Source organism: Zosterops lateralis (assembly GCF_965231275.1).
Source record: "Zosterops lateralis genome assembly, chromosome: 11".
Lineage (NCBI taxonomy): Eukaryota > Metazoa > Chordata > Aves > Passeriformes > Zosteropidae > Zosterops > Zosterops lateralis.
Genome location: NC_139771.1, coordinates 5,730,357 through 5,753,326, shown reverse-complemented (window position 1 = coordinate 5,753,326; position 22,970 = coordinate 5,730,357). Strand labels below are relative to the sequence as shown.

At 43.2% G+C, this 22,970-nt stretch overlaps 1 protein-coding gene across 17 annotated transcripts in view; it reads right to left on the bottom strand.

Moving 5' to 3' along the window:
• The window catches only part of ATP2B2 (ATPase plasma membrane Ca2+ transporting 2), a 395,247-nt gene that overhangs the window by 107,291 nt on the left and 264,986 nt on the right, over positions 1 to 22,970 (bottom strand). For all 17 annotated transcript variants that reach the window (XM_083869181.1, XM_083869182.1, XM_083869183.1 and 14 more), the window contains one exon: positions 4,452 to 4,649. In XM_083869181.1, coding sequence (XP_083725307.1) covers positions 4,452 to 4,649 — 198 coding nt within the window. The remainder of the gene's footprint in view (positions 1 to 4,451; positions 4,650 to 22,970) is intronic.

Below are 22,970 nucleotides of genomic sequence, written 5' to 3'. Positions count from 1 at the left end.
ACAGGAGCTGTGTGGGCAGCACCTGCACCTTCTCTCCAATTTCTGGATGTCCTTTCTGGTTTCAATCTCCAGCTTGAGTCTCTACTGAGCAACGTGGCACATTATAAAAATGGTAAGAAAGCACCTGAGTGGTGAAGCCCATGAAATAAAGTCTCTTTTAGGTGGTGAGAGGCCAGCAGGAGCTCCAGCTCCAGCCCTGAGCAGCAGCAGCAGCACAAAACCACCAACAGCTCAATGCAAGTGTTTTGGGAGGCCCAAATTTCAGGCAACCACGCCCTGAAATTCCTGTAATTTTTCAACATGTTTCATGAGTAAGGGGAAGAGTAACCCAGCTGAGCAGCACTGAGCAGTATAACTGATCATTTAACTTTGTTTTCAACACAGACTTTTGCCTTGGGAATATAAACAGAAGCTGCCCAAAACAAAAAAAGATTTTTCCTTTTTATTCCACCTTTAAGCTGCAAAAAGCTGTACACTGGAAAAACAGATACCCTGCCTGGGGCTTGCCAGCAAACACTGGGATGTTAAGACATCTCACCTCAGGCTGCCTTCTCCCCCCTCTGCAACCCACAGAAGGAAAGGGAACTCAAGGAGGAACAGTTAAAAGGTTTGTTGCACTCCTGTAAACAGCAGATGATTGTCAAGGTTTCTTGATCAGCAGTTTCTGCAAGGGGATAATAAGATCCACATGTGATGCAGGGGCTGAAGATAGAAACGAGGAGGAGGAGGACTGGAGAGGGCTCAGGAATTGCTGCTGGAGGTCTTTGCAGAAGGCTCTAGGGATTTTTGACCAGTTCACATGGATAGAGATGGAGGAGGCACCAAAGCAGCAGAATCCTGCTGGGGGACCGGGGAATAACAGCTCCAGAAAGGGACAGAGCTGCAAAGTGCCATCGGGGCATTTCTGCCAGAAGTGACTGCTCTGAGGGGAAAGAGTGAGGAAAACACCAAAGCAAACCAGCCAAACAAACAAAAAACCTAAAAAAAACCCCCACAAACAAAACAAAACAACAAAAACCCAACAAACAACCAGGTGGAGGAGGAGATTCTTGGATTTCTACACCGATAACGAGACAGATATTTGGGCATGGCCAAGAGAAGCCCTGCCATTTCCCATTCCCTTGGTGGATTTCTGATCCAAGCACTCTGTCCTCAAGGTTGTCCTGTTTCCTCAAGCTATGAGGTTTGACTCCATTGTTTGATCTCATGAAGGAGCTCTTTCTACTCACACATTGTCTTAAAAACAGGACAGGGCACTTTTTTTACACACTGTACATAAAAATTATTTCACTGTATACTGATATAGAAACATTTCAATTTTAGTGCTGGACTACTTCCAATCTACATTGCAAAAGAATTAAAATGAACCCAGGATCTCACACATTCATCAAATCCTCTGATACATCATAGACTCCCTACTCTGCATGGCTCTGTAATCCACAAACTCTGGGCACAGAAGGGTTTGTTCTGAGGAAAAAGGTGTTTTTACCTTGCCCCAGCCGCAGTTTTGCACTTTTTTGAAAGGGTAGAGAAAACTGATTCCGTGTGGCTCAGTAATGAGAGCAGTAATTGCCACGGGGCTGACAATAATTTATGCAGAAGTTCTCAATTGCTTCTAATGGCCTGTCAGATGGTGAAAGGGAATGCAAAGCAGATCATCCAAACAGCTCCTGAGAACGACATCCTTGAAACCTCCGCTCATGCCAAGGAACATGAAAAGAAAGAACTGGAGTGGCTTCTGGAGAAGCAGCAAAACTGCACTATCCAGGGATTCCTCTAGGTCAGATTCCCTGATTGCACCAGAAATCGAAATAATGTTCTCCAAGGCTCACCCAGATCTGAAATGAGGATTTGAACACAGATTCCTGAGGCTCCACCCTTACACGAGGCTCCTGGGCAGTTCATGCACTCTGATATTTGTTGGAAGTGTGGATTTTATCCTGCATTTCTCTTTCAAAAGCCTCAGGAGTAATACATTTTGCACTTCAACTGCAGAAAACATTTAAATGCTAATTCTGTTACACCATCAAAAGTTACACGTGGGTTTCAAGAGTCAAGAAAAGAAAGAATTCTAAATTTTTTTAAAAATAAAAATTAGTTAAATTTATTCTATTAACCAGTAATGCCGTTGGTAGATAAAAGTTTAGGATATGTGAGACCAGATATAAATATATTAAATAAAGGCAGATAAATGCTTGATTAGATACTCAAGTGTTGTTTCCCTGACATTGTGTCCCAAAGTCTCTTGTCTCCATATTATCCTTTAATCCTCCAAAGCAAGGGTGCCACTTCTAGGGAGTAACAACTTTTCAAGTGACTCCAAGCATGAAGTCTATGAGTTCAGAATATTGGCAGTGATGATTCAACAAATCAGTCTGGAAAGAACAGTCTGTTAACCCATTTTCAAAATGAAAATGCATTTCACTTGGAAAAACAAAAGAAAAAAATGAGAATTTAAAAGAGGAGGCGAGATCAAGGATAAAGAATACCATGTGCCAGCTCTCCTTTCTAACACCTGCCTGTACTTTTAGAAGTAAATATATTATTTTCATGGAAAAAAACCAACATAAAAGTGGCAAACCAGCATATATTTCAATGAAATCTTCATTCTGAGGAGAGTCAGGGAAGGAAAGTACTGAAGACAAACCCATTAAAATCAATTTCAAGCGTGATTACTCCCCACTTCACCAAGGCAAAATCAAGCTTAATATGTCAATTTTCCAGTGTTTGGGACTCTTTCAAAAGGTCATCTACCAATAAACTAAAGGTATCCTCAGCAGCAATTCATGATATATTAATTTTAAAATTAAAAGGAATTATTTATACAACTGCTCAAAGAAAGACTTTCAAAAAAATGTGGAAGACCTTTACGATGCATTCCAAAAATTGATTACAAAATATTCACTAATTTGATTTTTCTTCTTGGGCAAACCAGGGCAAAACCTTTCAGGAAAACAATTCTTAAAACAGAGAAAACAGTGACTATTGAATAAAATGCCGTGCTGTGGGAAAACACAAACACATTTTCCCAGGCTGTGCTGCTGAGCTTTCCAGACTCCCTCACAATCTCAGCTGGCTCCTCTCTTCCCATGGGAAAAGAAACATTTCAAATGAAGGATCAAAATAAGAAGAATAACAATTTGAAAAAGAAAGAAATGAGCCACCACATCTCCCCTCTTCCTAAAACCTGGAGAAATGATGCTTTCAATATTCCTTTCCCCCTAAATGAAATAAAAGAGGGCAGTCTACACGTTTAGTCTAAGCTAAATCCTAATTTTGTAAAGAATCTCTCATGGTTTATAACATCCCCAAGGTATCCCACCAGTTACAGGAGGAAATCCAATATATAACATTTTCTTCAGTAAAAAAAAAAAAAGAAATTACTCCTTTATCTTTTCATGCCTAAATCAAGCACCTGCTGAATCAATAGCCAGGTATTCAAAATTCTCTGAGACAACAATGAAAAATTCCCAATTATTTATAAAAGGAAGTAAAAAATCCCAAGCACGACCCAGTGGCTGTGCATGGCTACATGCTGCTTGTGCTGCTGAATGGGAAGGGAAGGAGGAAGGGGCTGCAAGGAAAACAGCCAAAGGAAGCTGCAGCAAATGTAAAAAGCATTTCAGGGCTATATTTAGAGGAAGACATTCTTCCTACATTTGCCAAGCTGCTCACGTCATTTCACACAGCATGTTTGATCCAGCTTTAGGAGTCTGGGAGGGAGCAGGAGAAGGAGCGGGGGGAGGAAAAAAATCTGGATCAGCTGCCAGAAATGGAAATCTTGCATTTATGGAGGGGAACAAATATTTTAAGCATGTGAATTCAAGAGTGCTTTCCAAAGAGAGGAGGGGGGGGGAAAGGGGGAAAAAGAAGGGGGGCAAGGCACGGTGGTAAAACTTCCTGCAGCCAGAATGGCTCTGCAGAATATGGAGAATATTTATCAGTGACAGGACTTTGCTCCAATAGTCCCTTTGGAGCCAGGCTCATGAGCCTGAGCTGCACCACTAAAAATACTAAAATGTGTGAATCTCGCTGAGTTCAAGCCTTCATCTGGTGTAAACTGGAGCCTTGTCCGTGTTCCTGCACTGGGATCCAGCAGTTATATAAGCAATTACATATTTCCCATCCATAATATGTGATAAACAACCACAGAGGATGAATCAAACCCGCTCCAAATGCAGGCTCAAAGGTGAAAACTGGATCATAACCACTCCAAGTTTCACAAGAATGTTATGATTTTCCTTTAACTCCCACGTCATGAGGTTCAGGATTTGCATAAAGAAACGTCAGGATGAAAAGAAAAATATGTCAGGAGCAGATGTAATGGGATCAGAAACAAACCACGTGGAAATTTCCTGTGAGTGACCCTTCTGGAGGGTGGTGATGGAATTAATTTGAGATTTAGGACATGCTTTGCTTAAACTGAGATGACTTCTGTGAAAAGTTTTTACCTTCATTCCCTTCTCCAGGTGGCTGATAAAACGAAAGCCCCAAAGATATGATGGCTGCAATTTCCAAGATTATGAGAGTCACGTCCTGCAACGCTTCCCAAACTAGCTGTATGAATGTTTTTGGCTTCTTTGGAGGTATAAAATTTTTTCCAAAAATAAGCTTTCTTTTTTCTAGGTCTGCAGCAGTGCCGGCTAATCCTGTAAAGAAAATAAAATGAAATAAAATCAGGTCAAATTGCCGTGAAATAAGAAAATGCATTCCTATAATTTGCTTCTCTAAGAAAAATTCCGAGCTGCAGCACCTATGGCATATTAACAAACATAAATATGACACTTAAATTGTGCTTTCACAAGAGGATTTGTCCTGATATCCTGAACAGAATTCTCACAAGCTCCATTTAGTACTAAAAACTGCCAGGTTTAATCATTAAAAAGTCTTTGAATTCAGAGGTTTATATTAATAAGACCTATGCATGTACATATACACAGGCAAGGACTTCTGAAAATAGATCCTAAAGCACAAAGAAATTATTTTTGGGGATGAGGCTGGAGCAGCTGATGGAAGCTTTTGGTAATACCTGTAGCAGATCACACAAATCTTTGTTCTGAATGCAAAGGATAAATCAATAAAGCCTCTCTTGTGCTACTTCAAAGCAACCTCTGGCTGCAAATGGACTTCAGCACACCCCTGGAATGAGCTGCATCACATTTTTGTCATGGGAAAAAGGTAAAGGGACAAGTTAAACATGCAAAGGAAGGCAAAAGGAACCAATATGGCTCCATGTATTTTACATGATGCTTCAATTTAAGAGCATTTCAGTTTGAGGACACAGGATAATGATGGGTGGTTGTGCTGAACAATCCACTGAGGTGCTTTTTTCCCTCATTTTTAATGATATTAAAGGGGATGCACATCTGGTGCCTTTCCAGAAAAACAAAACAAAAAAGACTGGCAAGCATCAGGGTGAAATAACTGAGCCCAAACTTCCCTCTGGGCAGCGTAAAAAACTGCAAGAAGTGTTCCATCTTCCTGCCAAGCAATACTTGATATCATAGAATTGGTTAGATGGGAAAGGTCCTTTAGGATCATCAAGTCCAACTGTTCCCAATCCCGTCACCAACCCCTGTCCTCAAGTGCCACATCCCCACATCTTCTAAATCCTTCCAGGGGTGGTGACTCCACCACTTCCCTGCTCCAACCCTGGTCATCCCTTCCCACAGGGAAATGTTTCCTAATATTCAATTTACACCCTTGGTGCACCTGGAGGCTGTTTCCTCTTGTCTTATTTAGAGAAGAGACCAACCCAGCTGGAACATTTACTGTTTATTTATGATTATTTATGGCTATCCATCCTTACATGACACCAGGAAAACACCAGAGCTGACCTTGGAGGAATAAAAAGGTGCTCATGAGGATTCCTGGGCTCAGGTGGTTCAGGGCAAATCCTGCCACCCCCAAAAGATGTGGGAAATATTAAAGGTGAGGAGGCTTTTAGAAAACATCCCCCAGAAACAGAAAGAGCAGAAGAATTTAGAATCAACTGCAAAGCTTGAAAGCAGGAAAAAGTTACAATAGTATAGTAAGTGAGGATATAAAATAATAGTTTGAGTTTTAGGTTTGGTTAGGATAGATTTTAGGATTGTAGAAAAATAGGGTTAGTAAGATAGTAGAAAGTTTTAAGCTTAATAATGGAATATTGTGTATTGTTAATAGGAAGCACACAGACAAGCACTGTTTGAAGCAGGTGCTCATGTGCTTTCAGTGACTGGTAGAACAATTGTCTGTGAGCTTTAGCAATGTGCTGTTGGCTGGAAAACTTTTAAAATGCCCTGTAACACAGAGATCTTTGGCAGATGTGAGATGTTGCCATCCTTCAATTGTCTCAAACCCTGTTATGAAGCTGATGCTGCAATAAAAGCTGGAGGAACTCGTAGCAGTAGTCCTGTTCATGCCCAAACCTCCAAACCCTCCAACAGGATACCTGAGGGATGGGAAGCCCTGCAAACATCCCCTGGCAGCAGTGAGGGGATGCCAAGAGCCCCCACTCTGTGCTGGGTCCCCCGTGGCCCCTCAGTCCCTTTTGGGATGAAACTGATGCTTCTGTGGCTGGATCAATCCTGCCCCACTGCAGGCAGGTCCTGACTCACCTTTCCCTTCAGGTGTCTCCTTACAGCTGCTGGCTCTTGGTTAACTCATCAAACTTTCATTTCCCCTTCAGCTGCTGAGAAACATGAGCCCCCACCCCCCCATCCCCAGATCAGAGTTATTATTACCTCAGTTCGTTTAATTTGCAGGGCCCTGTGCTCAGTGACACTGGGACAGGCAGGTTCCAGCCAGCAGGAAGTGTCTGCATCATCCTCCAGCATTCAAACTCCTCTGAGAGCTCCCAGGCAGCAAGGCAGGGAAAAAATATTTTTTCCCCATGCTTCAGGACTTGCTGCCTTGTTGTGACCCCACAAACGTCACAGGAGTTTGGGCAGCACAAGTGAGGGGTCAGGCAGGGACTGACAGGGACCAGCCTCCAGCACAAACGCCACCAGGACACTCTGAGCAGCACCAGAGGGCTGCCAAAAGGAAGGATTTACACTAAAAAGTCAGAGAATCACGGGGTCATTTGGGTTGGAAAAGACCTCTAAATCAATAAATCCAACTTTTAACCCAACCTGCCAAATCCACCACATCCCCAGGCACCACACCTGCAGGTTTTTGAATGATGCCAGGGATGGGGACTCCACTCCCCTGGGGAGCCTCTTCCAGTGCTTGACAACCTTTCCATGGAGAATTTTTTTTCATAATATTCAATCTAAATCTCCCCTGGAACGCCTCGAGGCCATTTCCTCTTGTGGACTCTGTTCCCTGGGAGCAGAGCCTGAGACCCCCAGCTGTCCCCTCCTGTCAGGGAGTTGTGCAGAGGCAGAAATTCCCCCTGAGCTCCTTTTCTCCAGGCTGAGTCCCTTTCCCAGCTCCTCCTCATGGGACTTGTACAAAAGGCACCCACAATTTGCATCAGACCCCCAGAACTCAACCTCACAGTGAAGGGGAAATTCCATGGGCACCATTGGGGTGGAAATTTTTATCTGTTGCAGCTTCAAGCAGCAACACCAGACTGTGGAAGGAAAAACTGCAAGAAGGAAGGAGCAGACACCTGAACAATGGCTGTTTTCCAAGACAGAACAGTTGTGCTCAGGGGTGGGGCAGTCCAGCAGCTTAGCACACAGGTGGAGCTCCCCAGCACGGCAGGGGCAGCACAGGGAAGAGCTGCAGGGATTTTCAATAATCCCAATCACTTTTCCCAGGATGTGCTGAATTCCTGATTTTGGAATGATGGTTGTACCTCACTGCCAGGAGGGCACACAAAGGACAGCCCCTGCCCTGTGTTCATGATGTGTGTAAAACACACCTGAGGAGCCTCCAAAGCCAAGGACAGACTGGAACTCGAAGAGCTGCTTTTTCTCTAAGATAAAATTTGTCCATTTAGACACCATAAGGTTGAGGAACAGAATTTCTAAAGCATCCATGGTCATCCTTATTTTCCTGACTATAATTCAGGAATTCAGGCATCAGTCATTCAGACTCTTCCATTTTTGTTAATATTATTTTCCTTAAGAACCATAAACAAGGTTATGATTATGCAGATGATTTTATTATTTTCTCTGAGTCTTGGAGAAATTACTCACCCATTCAGTCTCATCTAAAAAAGCAGAGTATATTCATCTTTAATAATTAAATTTATTTCCTTGTAAGTCATTTAGAAATCCTGGAAAATGACATCCAGGGTTCAGCTCAAGCCAAAAGTTTCCTTTCTCCCATGACCCAGCCATCACTCAGAATCCTGTCCAGCAAAATTCAAAACCTTGGGACTATTTTTTTTTAACTTCCACTGAATGCCAGAAATGAACAAGCTCCTCAAATGAGTGAGAGACAGAGAAAGGAAAGGAGACAGTAGAGGAATGTGATGAAATCTGATTTTAAGAGTTGTGTAGAGATTGATGCCTTGGGAAGGCTGACCTGAAACAGAGACTGGACAGAGCCAAGAGAATAAAGTAGATATTTCTTGAAAGTCGTTTAGGATCCACCTTGGGCAGGACAAGAGCCTGACCAGGGCTACACCCAAGGTAGACCCAAAATCATCACAAAATGGACCCAAAATTGCCACAAAATGGGTGACCAGTCACAAGGTCTCACACTTTTATAAGTTTTGATACATTTGCATATTGGGGTTTAATTGTCCAATTCCAGCTCCAGGCTGTGAGGTCCCATCCTTCTTGCTCCTCCCTCCAGCCCACCCTTGTTTGTGCTTTTGGGCCTGAAAGTTGTCCTTGGTGTGCAGCAGGAAAAGGATTTGTTTTGTGTCCCTGCTGTGTGCAGAGCTGAGTGACACTGACTGTGAGCTCAGAACTCACCCCTGGGCACCACAGAACCTGAAATACATGAAAGATAAAACTTAAGGCATCAAGATAAAGTCGGACAGGGTGAGCAAAGTGCATAGAAATAACACAGGTGTGGGGAAATGGGGCTGAGACTCTGAGGCAAGGCAGGAGATTTGCTCTGCAGAACTCCCATAAATCCTCAGAATGTGCAAGAAGACACAAGAGGGGCCCTCCTGAACTTCTCCAAGTCAGCTGCTCCACTCAGAAACGTTATTTGAATAATTCCTGGGGGAGCTCTGGGTGAGGCTGGGCTTGGCCAGGCTGGAGGAGGCTGGTGGTGCCCAGATGGCAGAGCCAGCCATGAGCACAGCCAGGGCAGCACCTGAGCCCTTCCTGCTGCTCCACTCTGCAGGCTGGGCTTTTTATCACGTTAAACACAATGACTTCATCTCCTGGATATTATTGTTTTATTTCTCCCCCGAGCCCTGTGACAACAGTGAAAGAGCATTGCAGATGAAGGCAATTTAAAACATCCTTTCTATGTGAGGATATGAAACATCCAAGGACGTGGAGAAGAACCAATGGGGACTAAAAAAATATGAATGGAAATAGAAGCTCAGTAGGACTTCAGCAGCAGCCTCCCATCCTCTGTTCTGTGTGGCAATAAAAGTCACAGACTGCCTGGGTTTAGGTTCATTTCTCCACACGAGCATGAATATTTTATTTAAGTGCTTTTCTAGGTCAAAGCTGTGCAGTACAACTTTGCTTGACCCGAGTGTTTAGAACAGATGTGCAGATTTGGGTTAAATTTACATGCAAATATTGCACACAGGTTCAGGAAATACTGTGATAATTTATTGACACTTCCAGCACTTCGGTAATTTCTTAAGGTTTCATTTTCTAAAAGTTTTCACCAACATTTATGGGAGAATGAAAGTGATTGCATAGAAAATTGCATTTTCTACTATGTCGTGCAGTATATTAAATTCATTTATGATGAAATCTGGCATTGTTTCCTTTTTGAAGGGAGAAAAAGAATGCAAAACTGGAGAAATGCCTCTTAATGAATTTTCTCTGTTCCTTATCTACATCTGCCAGTTCCTGCATGCTGAATATAAAGCCATTTTTTCAATTAATGCCTGGAAAATTGTATTTCTCTGACAGTCATCTCCACTGCAACCAAATGGAGCATGAGAAACATGGAATGATTCTGATGCTGCAAAAATAGCAAAAGCACAGCACTGCTAACACAACAATAAAAAAAAAATAATAAAACTTTCGAGAGAATGTTTTATATTGGCTCAAATTAGGACCTGAAGAATGAAGAATTTACATTTGCATTAATTGAACAAATAAAGCAATCATTGCCTATTAAATTCCTTCTCTGGTTTTTCTGAAGCAGCCAGAAAAGGAGATAAAAAATTTAAATAGCAAAACCTGTAAATGATGGCATTTTAAAAATCAAATGTGGGATTTGTTCGGCACAGAAAGGAAAGGGTTCCAAGGATGCTGTGGAAATGAAGGGAGAGAGGAAAGGCAACTGTTTTGGTTAGAGATCATTAAAAATTAGGTATGATCCACCTGAGCTCTTCCTGTGAGAACCCAGTCTGGGTTTTATCTCTGAAGCCAAAATCTCCTTGGCCTCTAACTCCCTTCTCCCACCATGAGCACTCCCACCATCACAGAAATTAAAAAATAGAACACCCCAAAGAATCACCTGGACAGTTATTTCATTTTCTTTGCACCGATTCCAAGTACTCCCCATCGAGCTCCCTGCCATTCCTGCTGCTCCAGAACAATCCAGGAGCCCCTGCCCCAGGCTCATGGAGCTCTTGCAGACTCTCACATCTTCCTGATGAACATGAATTAGAAATATCAGCCCAGTTGCTGCTGAGGCAAGAAAGACAATTCAAGTCCCAAACAATATTTTTAGTAGGATTTGACTCTCTGCCTTTGGAAGAAGAGTTTTGCTCAGCTTTTTCCTCTCCAACAAGTAAGAAATAGCTTGGCTTTTTTTCCTCCCATTTCCTCAGCAGCAATCTAAGCAGCAGCAGCAGCATCTCTGCAACAGTGACTGAAAGAGCTGGAAATGGCACATTTTCTATTCAAATGAAGAGCTTGGGACCAACAGGTTCAATTCCTGAGGTCTGCCTTAGGAAAGTGTCCCTGGCTCACTGGGGAAGGCAAGGGGACACTCCCAGTGAGCTGTGAGCACTCTTATGGTTTGGATCAAATGCTGAGGGAGCTCTGGTGTGTCTCTAAGGTATAATGATGTCATCACTGTGATGTCATCCACCATCAGCCTCCCTCTGGTCAGGAATTCTTCTTAATCTAAGGAAAACAAACACCTGGAATACCACAAAAACTCGGGCTGCTTTAAACTGCCACAAGAGGATTTGGTTTCCAAGTAAAACATACCCCAAAGATGGAAACACAAAGTGGAAATATTCACCTGGGGAACTCTCTGTGACTCCCAGTTTTACCCAGATTTCCCTGCAGTACACTGAAATTCTAGTATTGTTCAGGTCATATTAAAATTTGAGGATTGTTCAGGTCATATTAAAATAAAGTCAGCTGAGAGAATGCTGTCCATCAATAAGAGAGAGTTTAATGAGAGCATCTTCTAATTCCAGCAATGTGAATTGGAATTTCACCACTGAATGAACCTCAACAAATAATAATTTCCTTCTAATCTCAGGACCACAAAGCTGTCTCTAAGTGTAATGAATCTCATTACCCTTTTTCATTAATATCACTTGAATACTTTTTGTATATAAAGGTTAAGAAATACATCCAAAATTTAAAAGTCTTTGGCATTACAGCCATCTAAGCACATATCCTGTAAACTTTGTGCTGCTGCTGGGACTATTCCTGTGAGCAGAACCTTGCAGGACTCAGACCCTCCTGGACTCAAACACTCTTCAGCCAGATCCAGACAGCCAACACAAAGGAAAGAGGGTACAGAATCAGGAAATTGATTATTTCCCTCTTCACTTCCTCATTAATCATCCTCCCTCTTCACATCTGACAGTGACAAGTGGCCTGGCCACCCTGTCCTGCCCTCTGAGCCCTGCCAGCCCTCAGCACCCCAAACCCAATGAGCTGACCACAAAAACCCTCCTGAAAACCTTCCCTCTGTCAGGCTGCAACCAATGCCATCACTCAAAACACACAAAGTGTGCAAAAACCTCGCTAATTCTGTGACCTTTCAAAAAATAAAGGAACTGAAGAGCTTTACAACTGTTCTTGCAGGCTGATTGTCTAATGCAAATGTTAGGAACAGGTACAGAACAACTGGTGAATTCCCACCTCTAAATCTGTAGAAATTCCAGAAAACTTTATCTGAATTTGATGAGGCTGAGGGATTCCTGCCCCAGCCAGGCTGGGGCAGTTCAGGGGAGTGAACCCACAGTACCTGAGGTTGCTGATTTACATTTACACCAGGCAGGGTTTGTTGCTGCCCAGAAGCACTGGATGCTCCATGGCATCTCTAATTCCCCATCCAGCCACTTGGGGTTTTATTTCTTCCATCATCTTTTAATTCCTTTTTCAAGTAGAATTGCCCTGAAGTGAAGCCATTGAGCAGGAACAAACAGTTTACATAAGATGAGTAATAACAGCAGCACCAGAAATGGCTCTTGATAGTGGCTGAAAACAGCCCCCAAAAAAAGCCACTCATGTGAAAGACGTGCCATGATTTCATAATAATCTAATGACTGGACTTATGTGCAGCACATGAACATGAGCTGGGCTGGGGCAACAGATGAGACATCAAATGTTAAAGGCAACACAAGCACTGTAGCAGATGAGTAATGGTTTTCTGACCTAAACAGAGAGCAAGGAGCTTTCTGCAAAGGCTGATAAAGCATTCAGAGAGAGCTCGAGGTCTGGGATGAAGAAAGGGGAATCAGGATTTGATTTTTTTTTTTAATTATTATTATTAAATGTTCTGCTGTCAGTGGGAGTGTGACTGCTGAGAGGGAAGAGAATTATCCCACCAGAAATCGTTCCTTCAGCTGTTACTCCATTTGATAATCATGAAATCATCCACATATGTCTCACCTTGGTAGCCCAGGCTCCTGGAAATATTTTTTCTTTTCCTCTATCGTGATATAACATCAAATACAATAAAGCCATTAGATCCAGGGCAAGGATTGGAATAAATACTAATAATCTAGAATAAATACTAATAATCTTGAATAAACACCCATCATCCCAGCCATCACCAACTAGGTAATAAAATGCCAATAAAAATTCCTTTTTGTGTTAGATATGTAAATACCAGAGCAGCAACAGCACAGATCTTCACCCAGCACTGAGAGACAATTAAACTAAAGGTTATGGAAGGGTTTGGCAGCCAAACCAGACAATCCCAAGGCAGTGGGATGTCCCACAGACACTGGATACCCCAGGTTTGTTCAGCAGCACAGACCCTCAGCTTCTGGACAGTGTTGGGGCTTTTAGGAAGAGATCAAGATAAAATGATGGAATGTAAGGTTTTCTTTCCCCCATTCCCACTTCCCAGGTAGTCAAAGCCTTGAGAACGATTCTTCAAACCTATTTTTTGGTTATTAAAACCAAGGCAGGGTTTTCCTCCCACAGAAGGTAATGTAAGGATGTAAAGTGAACCATACAAATGCCCCCTGCACATTTTGTGTTACCCACCAAGCCCTGATTTCCCACTGTAACACAGATGTGCAATGTGGGACCAGTTCAGTGATGTTGACTGAGAGAAGGAAGGAAATAGTATCAAAAATGTGGGGCTAAAGTGCTGAATTGTAATAATATAACTGTTCCAGATAATATGAAATTATAATGCTCTTAATATTTAAATTAAATCAACATCCATCTTAAGGGACAGTTAAGACACATTAGGTGCTGTTCTGTAGGTCAAGCTTGGAAAGCACCAACACAAAATCAGGTCACGGCAAGGAGCAGCCATGGAAGTTTAACAGAGGAGATCCAAGGTGATTGTGATGAGAACAGTCATGGAATGAATGACATCATAACACCAAAGTGGAAAACCTTCCTTAATTAACACATTTTTAAAACCTCTTAATCACCATTTTCACTGGATACTACAGAAAAAAAAAAAAAAAAAAAAAAAAAATCCGTGCCTATGAAAAAATGCTTGGGGAAACTGGCAATCTTCCTAAAACCCAAAATGTTCCAGAAACAAAGCCTGTGATTCAAAGGCACTTTGTCATCTGTACAGTTTTGCTTATAGCTGCATTGCAGCATTCTCCTCAGGACTGCTCACTGCTCTTGGAGGATAAAATGACCCAAGTGCCTCCTCTGTTCCATCATTATTCATTAATGAAGAGCCTGGGCCTGGAGGATTGTCATTGCAGGAGAGGAGAAGCTTCATTAACACATCATCCCTTCAGCACCACGTACAGGAACACCAAACACGAGGCCACAAAATCAGACACAATTTCAGGGGATGCTTTAGCAGAGTTCAGAGCCTGTTATCAATTTAAACAGCCCTGATAAAGCTGTTCTATTGTGAAATCATCCTGAGGAATGCAGGAAGTGCAGAGACCTTGAACCAAAGCCGAGCTGAGGATGATGAAGTCATTGCTTTCAGCCAGACATCTTGAACATGCATCTGTTTTCTCCAGGTTACGTAAATGATGAGCAGAGAGGAGCTGAATGCTGAAATACTCAGGGTGCTCAAAGGCAGACTCTGTGTGTGTGTTCTCTAATTCAAATATCCCTTTTGTTAAACATTTTTTTTCTGCCTCACCTTCAGTGTCTACTGCTCTTCCCAAAGACCACCTGAAGAGATCTTCCCTCCCTTCCTTTCCCCTTCATTTCATCTCAAAGAAACTGATAAATACCAGAGAGCTCTTCTTCCTTCCCTCTGAGCTCCCACTCCTCACCCTGTCCTCCTTAATCCCTGTGCTCTGTCCTCTGAGGCCACAGCTCTGATTTAACAACACACACCTCTTTGGGAAGGTGGGAGTTTTTTTTGCTTCTTTGCCCCTTTTAATCAAGAAGCAGGAGCACAAAGTAAGCAAAATTTTGGGAGATCAGCAGGGAGCAATATCCAGATCCTGTCAGGAGTGTCTGCAAAGACAGCAGTGAGTACCACACACTCTGCAGGCTCATTTCTTCTTCAATGAAGAAAAGCCCTCTCAAGGAAACAAAATATTCCTCACATTGCAAGACTCTGAGAAACTTAACAAAAATCCTCTGTTCATTCAATGATTACGAAAACCAGCAGACAACAGAAAAATTCAGAAGTAATTACGTGAGCCTATTAATAGCAAGTGCCAATAAGCTTCCATTTCTGTGCCCCTCATTAAAAAATGAACAATTTCTGGTATTGTGGAAACAGGCTTGCAGAACATAAAAAGACTCTAACAGCATTAATCTTTTAGCTTCCTGAGCTTTGTTTGTACCGCAGCCTTTATTTGCAATTAAGCTTAGTGCATATGAAGTTCACTGCCTGATCCAGCCCAGGGTGGGTAATTCAAGCTCCTTTTCACTGACCTACCAAACTCTGACCTGTTGGACCTGGCTGCTAAAAGTGAGAAGGGATTACAATTTCATTCAGATCCTGATATCTGAGCAATTCATTCAACAAGGGGAGCAATTATGTCTGATCCCCTCACCTTTCCCCCTGCCTCTGGGCCAGCCTGATTTGCCAGGAGAAGGTAATCCTGACTCAGGGAGAATTTGATCACAGTGACCTGAGATGAAAAGTGATGGATCTTGAAAATGATCTCGAATTTTGCTCAGCTGCTATAGAGTGATGCTATGAGAGCAGAGGTTCTCTGCCTGGAGATAAATATCCCCCACACTCCCCTTTATTTACATGGTGATGCACACAAGACCATCATGTGCCCTGACAAAAACAGGGAATGGCTCACAGTGCTTCCTCCCTGGTGCTCCACTGAGTCAAAACATTAAACCTGCAAAACGTGACCTCCTCTGTCACTGGCTGAAGGCAACAGGTGTTCCATTAACTGGTGCAAAACCATCAGTCCAGTCCATTTAACACACTGCTCTCTCATGACCACAAAATTAATTAATAACAATGATCTATAACTACATACAGCCACTGATGGGCTCAGCATCTACCCAGAACCTGATGTTGTTTTACATCACAACAACACAAAGACTCTGACTTCAGAAGGCTGAAAATTACTCTTTTATTATTGGGATGTGTCTCCCCTTTTATACTATTTCATACAGACCAATTGGATTGGTGACACAAAGGCAAACCTCTTCACTCATATTGGTCAGAGCAGAGGGACAGCAAGGAGAAGTCCCTCCCAGGGAAAATATGTAAATAAATTTGCCATTACCAAAACCTGTTCTCTTGTTTACAGAAAATTCCCTGGGAAAGGAATTTCAGAAAACCAAACACCTCAGACATGAACCAGGGCTACAAGAACCAACACAGAGCAAATTCCTCCATAAATGATGCTGGTAAAGTTGTTGGATTCATTGATTTTCTCACCAGAAAGGGCTTTGCTCTGCCTGTTGCAGCATTGGGCGTTTGATGCCCCTGACTTGGTGAGGGGCTCAGAGCTCACCAACCCTCCTCAATCCCATCATGGGAGGAAGGATGACAAAGCCACAGGAGCCTGGGGTGCAGCCCCAGCCCCCCAGGCCCCAGCAGGGCTCTGTCCATGCCCCACAGGCTGGGACCCAGAGCTGGCACCTAGCTCCTCCCATGCAGGACAGACAACTGCTGCACACCTGCTGCCAGCAGGGATTTCCAGCTGCAGGGAGGATGCAGATGCCTCCAGGACTAGATTACTTCATCAACACCTAATTTAGAGCTTGATCCCACCCCCGAGGGCAGCAGCAGTTTTGCTGGAGGGAAAGCAGAGGGTTCAGGGCCCAGGGATGCTGCCCTGTGCCAGCTGTGGCTCCAGAGTGACCCTCTCCCAGCAGAGCTCCGCTTCCGCCCCAGAACAGCCACATTCTGCACTTCTCAGGGCTGACACACCACAGAGAGCAGATGAAATTGCCCAATTGTAAATCCCATTGAAAATCTCCTTACACATTAAAAAGAAGCAGTGCCAGGCTGAGGCAGTTATTGAGCCCCAAGTCAGCTTCCCCCTTGGAAATTCCTTCTCATATCTCTTTAAAACATCTCTCTGGGCTCTGGCACTGTGCTCTGGCTGTCCCCCTGCCCCTGAACAGAGGCTGCAGCTGCTGTGCTTTATGTAACCCTGTTTGCTGCAGCGTCACAGACCCAAACACAACATTTCCACACGGAACCGCATCAAAAGATTTGCCTTTTGTTGATTTTGAGTGAGCAGCTCCCCTCCCGAGCCCTCAATACCCTCAAGCCCTATTTCTGGAGGCTGGAAAGGGCTGAACTAGTCCTGCATCCTGGCTTTATCAGGCTGCTGCCTCCAACACCCTTGGCTTGCCCTTGACAAGGCTTTCTGCAGCCATGACTCACTGCTTCAGCACAAAACCCAGCCAGCGCCAGGGAGTTCATCAAGGAGGGACATTTCCATGAGACAGGGACAACAGGGACCTTCCTGGGGCAGGAGGAGGGAACACTGAGCACCCAAATCAGTGTTATTGCTGTTCAAAAACAAAAAAAAATTGAATTCCTATTCAATTTTCCTGGCTCCAAAGGCTCTTGCCGGATTCGCAGCGTCATTTCAGCTGCAGGAAATGAAATGGCACAGCCAAACTTTGGCCTTGCAAGCCACCACTTAAAGGGGGAAAAGTGCCCAGCAGGAAGGATTTGAATCACACAAGTACTGGGAGAAAATAAGGAATGGCAAACGGGCAGGTAATGAAGCTGCTTGCAGCCAACTTTGATTTTTCAAAGCCCACATCACTGGATATTTGCCCTTCAGAACAAAACTCCTTTAATACTACTTGTATTTCTGGAAACTTCCAGGTATAATTTTCCTAATGGCATAAAATTGAGCCCCAAGTGTTCTGGGGCTGCAACAGACCATGAGGATTTTTCTTAACAGTAGAATTCTGTCTGGAAATTGCTTTTGGATGGATGAAACGAGCTGTCCAAAAGCTGCAGTTCCAGGAAGAATAACACAGGACGCTTTCTGGAATATATTTATTTACCTGAAAACCATGTGTGGTTATTAGGCTGCTTGTTTCCCAATAAATATGAATAATCTGGGATCTGTGGGAGCTTCCCATATTCTCCCCCTCTCCTATGCCCACTCAGTGCTTGCAAATTGTGATGAGACATTACCGCTCTCGCTGGCACAGTGGGGATTTGAATTCCGATTGAAGACCAGCAAAACACAAACATATGGAAAAAATAAAGCCATTTACATCTCGATTTGGCATATCCCATGCTGTATGCAACTAATTATGGATCTCTGAGCTCATTAATTTTCCCTGGAATTCCCAGGCAGTGGTGGCAGCGAAGCCAAGTGTGAAATACCCCATGGCCAGTCCCAAGCCAGGCAGGCAAGATTCCAGATGTACTTCCCAGCACAGTCACACAAACAGCTGTGCTGACACTGGGAACTGCAGAGGGTGACAACAGCCCCAACTTGGAGCATCCAGAGTGCTAACAATCCATTTAACTCCACCAGTGCTCCCCTAAACGGTGCATGAGCACAAGCACCCAGCTCAGGAAGGAGCAGGGCTGTGAAAATTCCCCAAATCCAAAGGATTGCTGTGCAGCTCCCATGATGTGAATGGTCTGTACAAAAGCCAGTGATGGTCAAAAGGTTGTGTTTATCCTCGTAGCAAGGATTGTTTATCCTCACAGCCATGCACTCCGGGCTTTTACAGCTCCAGTGTTTGCATAACATAATGCTCAAGCCATTAACAGCAGAATCCTCCTTGACCCTTGCGTGGCCAGGTATTGCCAGTGTTTGGCTTTTCATGAATCCCAGGAAGTTTTACTCCTGGGGAAAAGGGAAGGAGCCAATCCGGCATGGACTGCACGTGGTTTGTGCAATAAATGCCACACCACAGATCAGAAGTGTTTGTTCTTGCTCAGCTCACATGGATCTGTCACATTATTGTGTCTTTATATAAACAGAGAGGGAGGGAATGTACACAAATCACATCCACAAATGTAGGAACCATGTCAGGAATACCACAGGGATGATGCAAGGGAAGGGCCAAGCTGGGAATGTGGACACGGATGAGGCTCAAAAGGTAAAATCCACAGAAATGCATTTAATTTCTTTTGTTTCTCTTCCTTTTTTCCATTAAACGTGCACCAAAAAAAAAAAAAAAAAAAAAAAACAAAAAAAAAAACACACCAATAAACAAAACCTACAACCTCTTTGCAACAAAGGCCCAGACTGATGGAAACCCATCTCCAGAGAATGGAGCTGTCCTGTGTCGCTCACACTGGTTTAAATCAGCTTCTCCCAAGCCCAGAGGTTCCATGGCTTCCTGGAATTTCACAGGAGAAATTTCATGGAGAAATCCAAAGCAGGCTATTCCATATTAACAGGCACACACGAGGAGGGCACAGCAGTGGGGCTTGGAAAACTTTGAAATCATTTCTAACATGCAACACAAAATTAAGGATGAGTCAAGGCACTGTTTGCATGGCCATGCTGGATCCAGTTTGTCACTTCTGTTGTGGATGGGAAGGATTTCAGAAAATTAAAAGTATTCTAACTTCTAGTCACTTCTAAAATTACACACAGCTGAAAGGTGACATTAAAGGTCCTTTATTTTAGATCTGTTCATGCCATAAATCTCCAGATCTGGAAAAAAACATCAGACCTCTAGGAATAAGTACAAAAGCATTATCTCTAAATACTGTCAGAAAATAAATAATCACTGACTTGTGGATCTGAAGCTGAGAAAACAACAGACATGCAGACAGGGATTTCAGCAATTGTGGGAGGATTTTAAATGTTGTAGGGAGTTTGTATTAATTTCAGTCTTGGTGTGAATCTTACTGCAGTGATAATGAAGATTTCTAATGACTCTGATGTTTCACTGGTTGCTCTTGCCCACAGCTCACACTCACTTTTACAGCAAGAAACAAAATGTTGCAAAAGCAAGTGAAAGTATTTTTTATTCCCCTTGGAAAAAAAACACAAATAAGCTGGTCTGACAATAATTTTCTTTTATTATCAGCAAACTAACAAAATGCATGAATCTCAAGCATCCTTGGAAGTTTGCAATATAGAAAAAAAACCAACAAAACACCAGAAAATATCATGGGGATGCTTTTATTTAGATTTCATACTCTCACACACAAAAAGTCCTAATCTGATCTCAACCACAGGACATCAAACAGGCTCCTCTTACTGATGCTCCCCAATTGTTCCTTTCTTCAACCCTTTAGCTATTTTCAGATGTTCTGTGTCCTGCCTGAAGGGAGCCCACAGGAAAGATGGAGAGGGACTTTTTACAAGAGCCTGAAGCGACTGAAAAAGGGGAACAGATTCCCACTGAGAGAGGGTTTAGATGGGAAACTGGGCAGGAATTCCTTCCTGTGAGGGTGGCAGGCCCTGGCACAGGGTGCCCAGAGCAGCAGCGGCTGCCCCTGGATCCCTGGCAGTGCCCAAGGACAGGCTGGACATTGGGGCTTGGAGCAGCCTGGGACAGTGGGAGGTGTCCCTGCCATGGCTGGGGTGGCACTGGATGAGCTTTGAGGTCTCTGCCAACCCAAACCAGGCTGGGATTCCATAATTATCTTTCTTTTTAGTTAACTATTATATGCTGATGTTTTAATTCCCAATTTCTAGCAGAGCAATTTAACTTCAAGTATGATCCTGAAGTTAAACTTCAATTGAGCTTCAAGTATGATCTGCTCTCTGCAGCAGCCAGGATTTTTCAGTGTTACTTCAATTATAACCCTACAGATCCAAATAAAAACAACTTTGGAAAACAGAAGTTGCACTTACAAGTTACCAAACTGTCCTGCATGACTAAGTTGATTTCTAAATAATGACCATTCATTCTTTTTTTCAAGAAAGGTAATTACAGGGTTGTATAAAAATGTTTATATAGGCAAGGCAAAAAGCTGCAACTGACAAGTAAATTATTCATCTCTTCTAATTCTGCTGCCTACAAAAATTGGCTCAAAAATTAAAATTAAATATTTCTAACAAAATCCCTGAGAAGCACTTGGAAGTTAAAAGATTTGTGGTATAAAGTTCACTTCTAATCTTTCTTACCCCTCAGTTTTGGTTCCAATGCCTGGGAAGATTTCTGTAAAATGTTGTAACTTCTCTTGCATGGGGTTGTAAAAGTTGTAGTGCCAGAGAAAAAAAAAGTCATTTCCTAAGATGTTACAAGTTGAACATAACAGTAAAATCTTGTAGAGCCCGGAAAGGAGGATGCTGAGTTCTGCAGCTCTGAGCCTGCACTGAGGGACAACCAACAAACAAACACTGCAGTCCTGGAGTACAGACAACAGCTGACTTATTCCTGGCACTGAAATCCATGGACAAGGGGCCTTAAGGACACAACAGATCAAAAATGACAATGAGAACCACCTAATGTTTCACCTTAGCTCATTTGTTCCAGCCAATGTAAAGGATAGTAAATGTTTTTGTCAGAACTCCTCCTGATATTTGTGGGCCTGCTATTTCTGGGCCTGAGAGATTTCAGCCTGCTGGCAGCTGCTGACTTTTTCCCAAGGAAAAATTTCTCAAGAAAATTTCTTCTCAAAACAATCACCACTTCTCCAGGTGGTGTTTTGCTGTTTCTCTGGTTTAACCCATGGGATCAGAAAGGTGCCGTTCCTATTCACCCCAATCATGTTCAGTCTGGATGGGAACACCTTATAAAAGGTAGTAAGAATTAGACAATAAAGTATTTTTTCTGTGCTCTTTGCCTTCTGAAATATTTAACGTCTCTCATCTTTCTTTCGTGTCCTGCAATGACAGATATTGGCTTTTCTTTGCCTTCCCAGTACTAAATGTGGGACTCAAACCTAGAAGAAAGGAAGGCCAAATTCTCTAGTACCTGATAAAAGTCAGAGAAGTTTGGAAACCACGGGTCAGATTTCTCAGAATATGTTACACCAGGTGTTAGTGCCACAAAATCCCCCAGAAATCCAAGATTTGCTGTAGCAAAATAGCAAAAAATGAAACTCTCCTCCATAGAATCATTTGGGCTCCTTGGAGCAGACAGGTGTGGTGAAAGGAAAAAGAAAGGAAATACAAATAAAGGAATAAACCCACATTATGTATAAGGGAAAAGAAATACCCTCTAACAGGTTTGAGTCCCCATATAGATGTTATTTATACATGGTGTTTTATCACCCAATTTGAGCTGAACTTTTCCATTAAAAACACGGGATATAAGCAGCTGATTTACACACCTGGATTTCCAAGCTAAGACTGAACACCTGACTGTGGGAGGAAGAAGGGCAGGTGAAGAGGAGCCAGTGGAGATGCAAAGCCAGAGATTCCCCTGAGGGTGCTGGGCACACAGGGAAGAGGGGACTGTGTTGTGCCCCTTCACAGCGCCCAAAAAAGGGGAGGGAAAACCCTGGTAGATCTCCTGGGCTTGAACCAGCATCCCTGGAGGTGCCTGAGCTTCCTCCTCGTTTCCTCGTTGCACTTGAAAGGCTTTTATTGTTATTAAGGATATTCCTGGATATTCATCCCCTTCATTCAACCCCCAGCTGATGGAAGGGTGGAAGATGATCCTTGAATACAGAAGCAGGTAAGTGACACCTGCTTCCCAGAGTGACAGGAATACTCTGCAGAGCTGCTCCAGCCCCAGCAGAGCAGGCACAGGCTGTTATTGACACATTGTCTTGGCTCACGCAAGTTCCCTTTGATGTTTCATAATCCCAAGAGTGCTGAAAACTCAGTGAAAAACACATTCCTCCTCCCACAGATCTCTCTCATCCACCAGGCACCTCCTCTGCACAGAAAACTGATCCCCAAGAGAAGGGGATGATGGATGGCTTAAAAGGGTGGCAGGAAGAATGGCCAGAGCCAAGGACACCAGTGTGTGTGTCCATTCTCTGGGTCACTGTGGTCACCTCTCTGGGATTGCTCAACACTGATCTTGGTGCATTCCCAACCAATCATTTCAACTGCACTGGTTATAAGTAGTGACAAACAACTCACAAATAATGAGAGAGAGCTCGTCACCAGCACTCCCTGCTCTCAGGACTGCCAGGAGAGGTAAATCACACAGCACATATGCACAGACTTCCAAACCCAAAACCCTCCCAAAACCAGACAGAAGTTCTCAAAT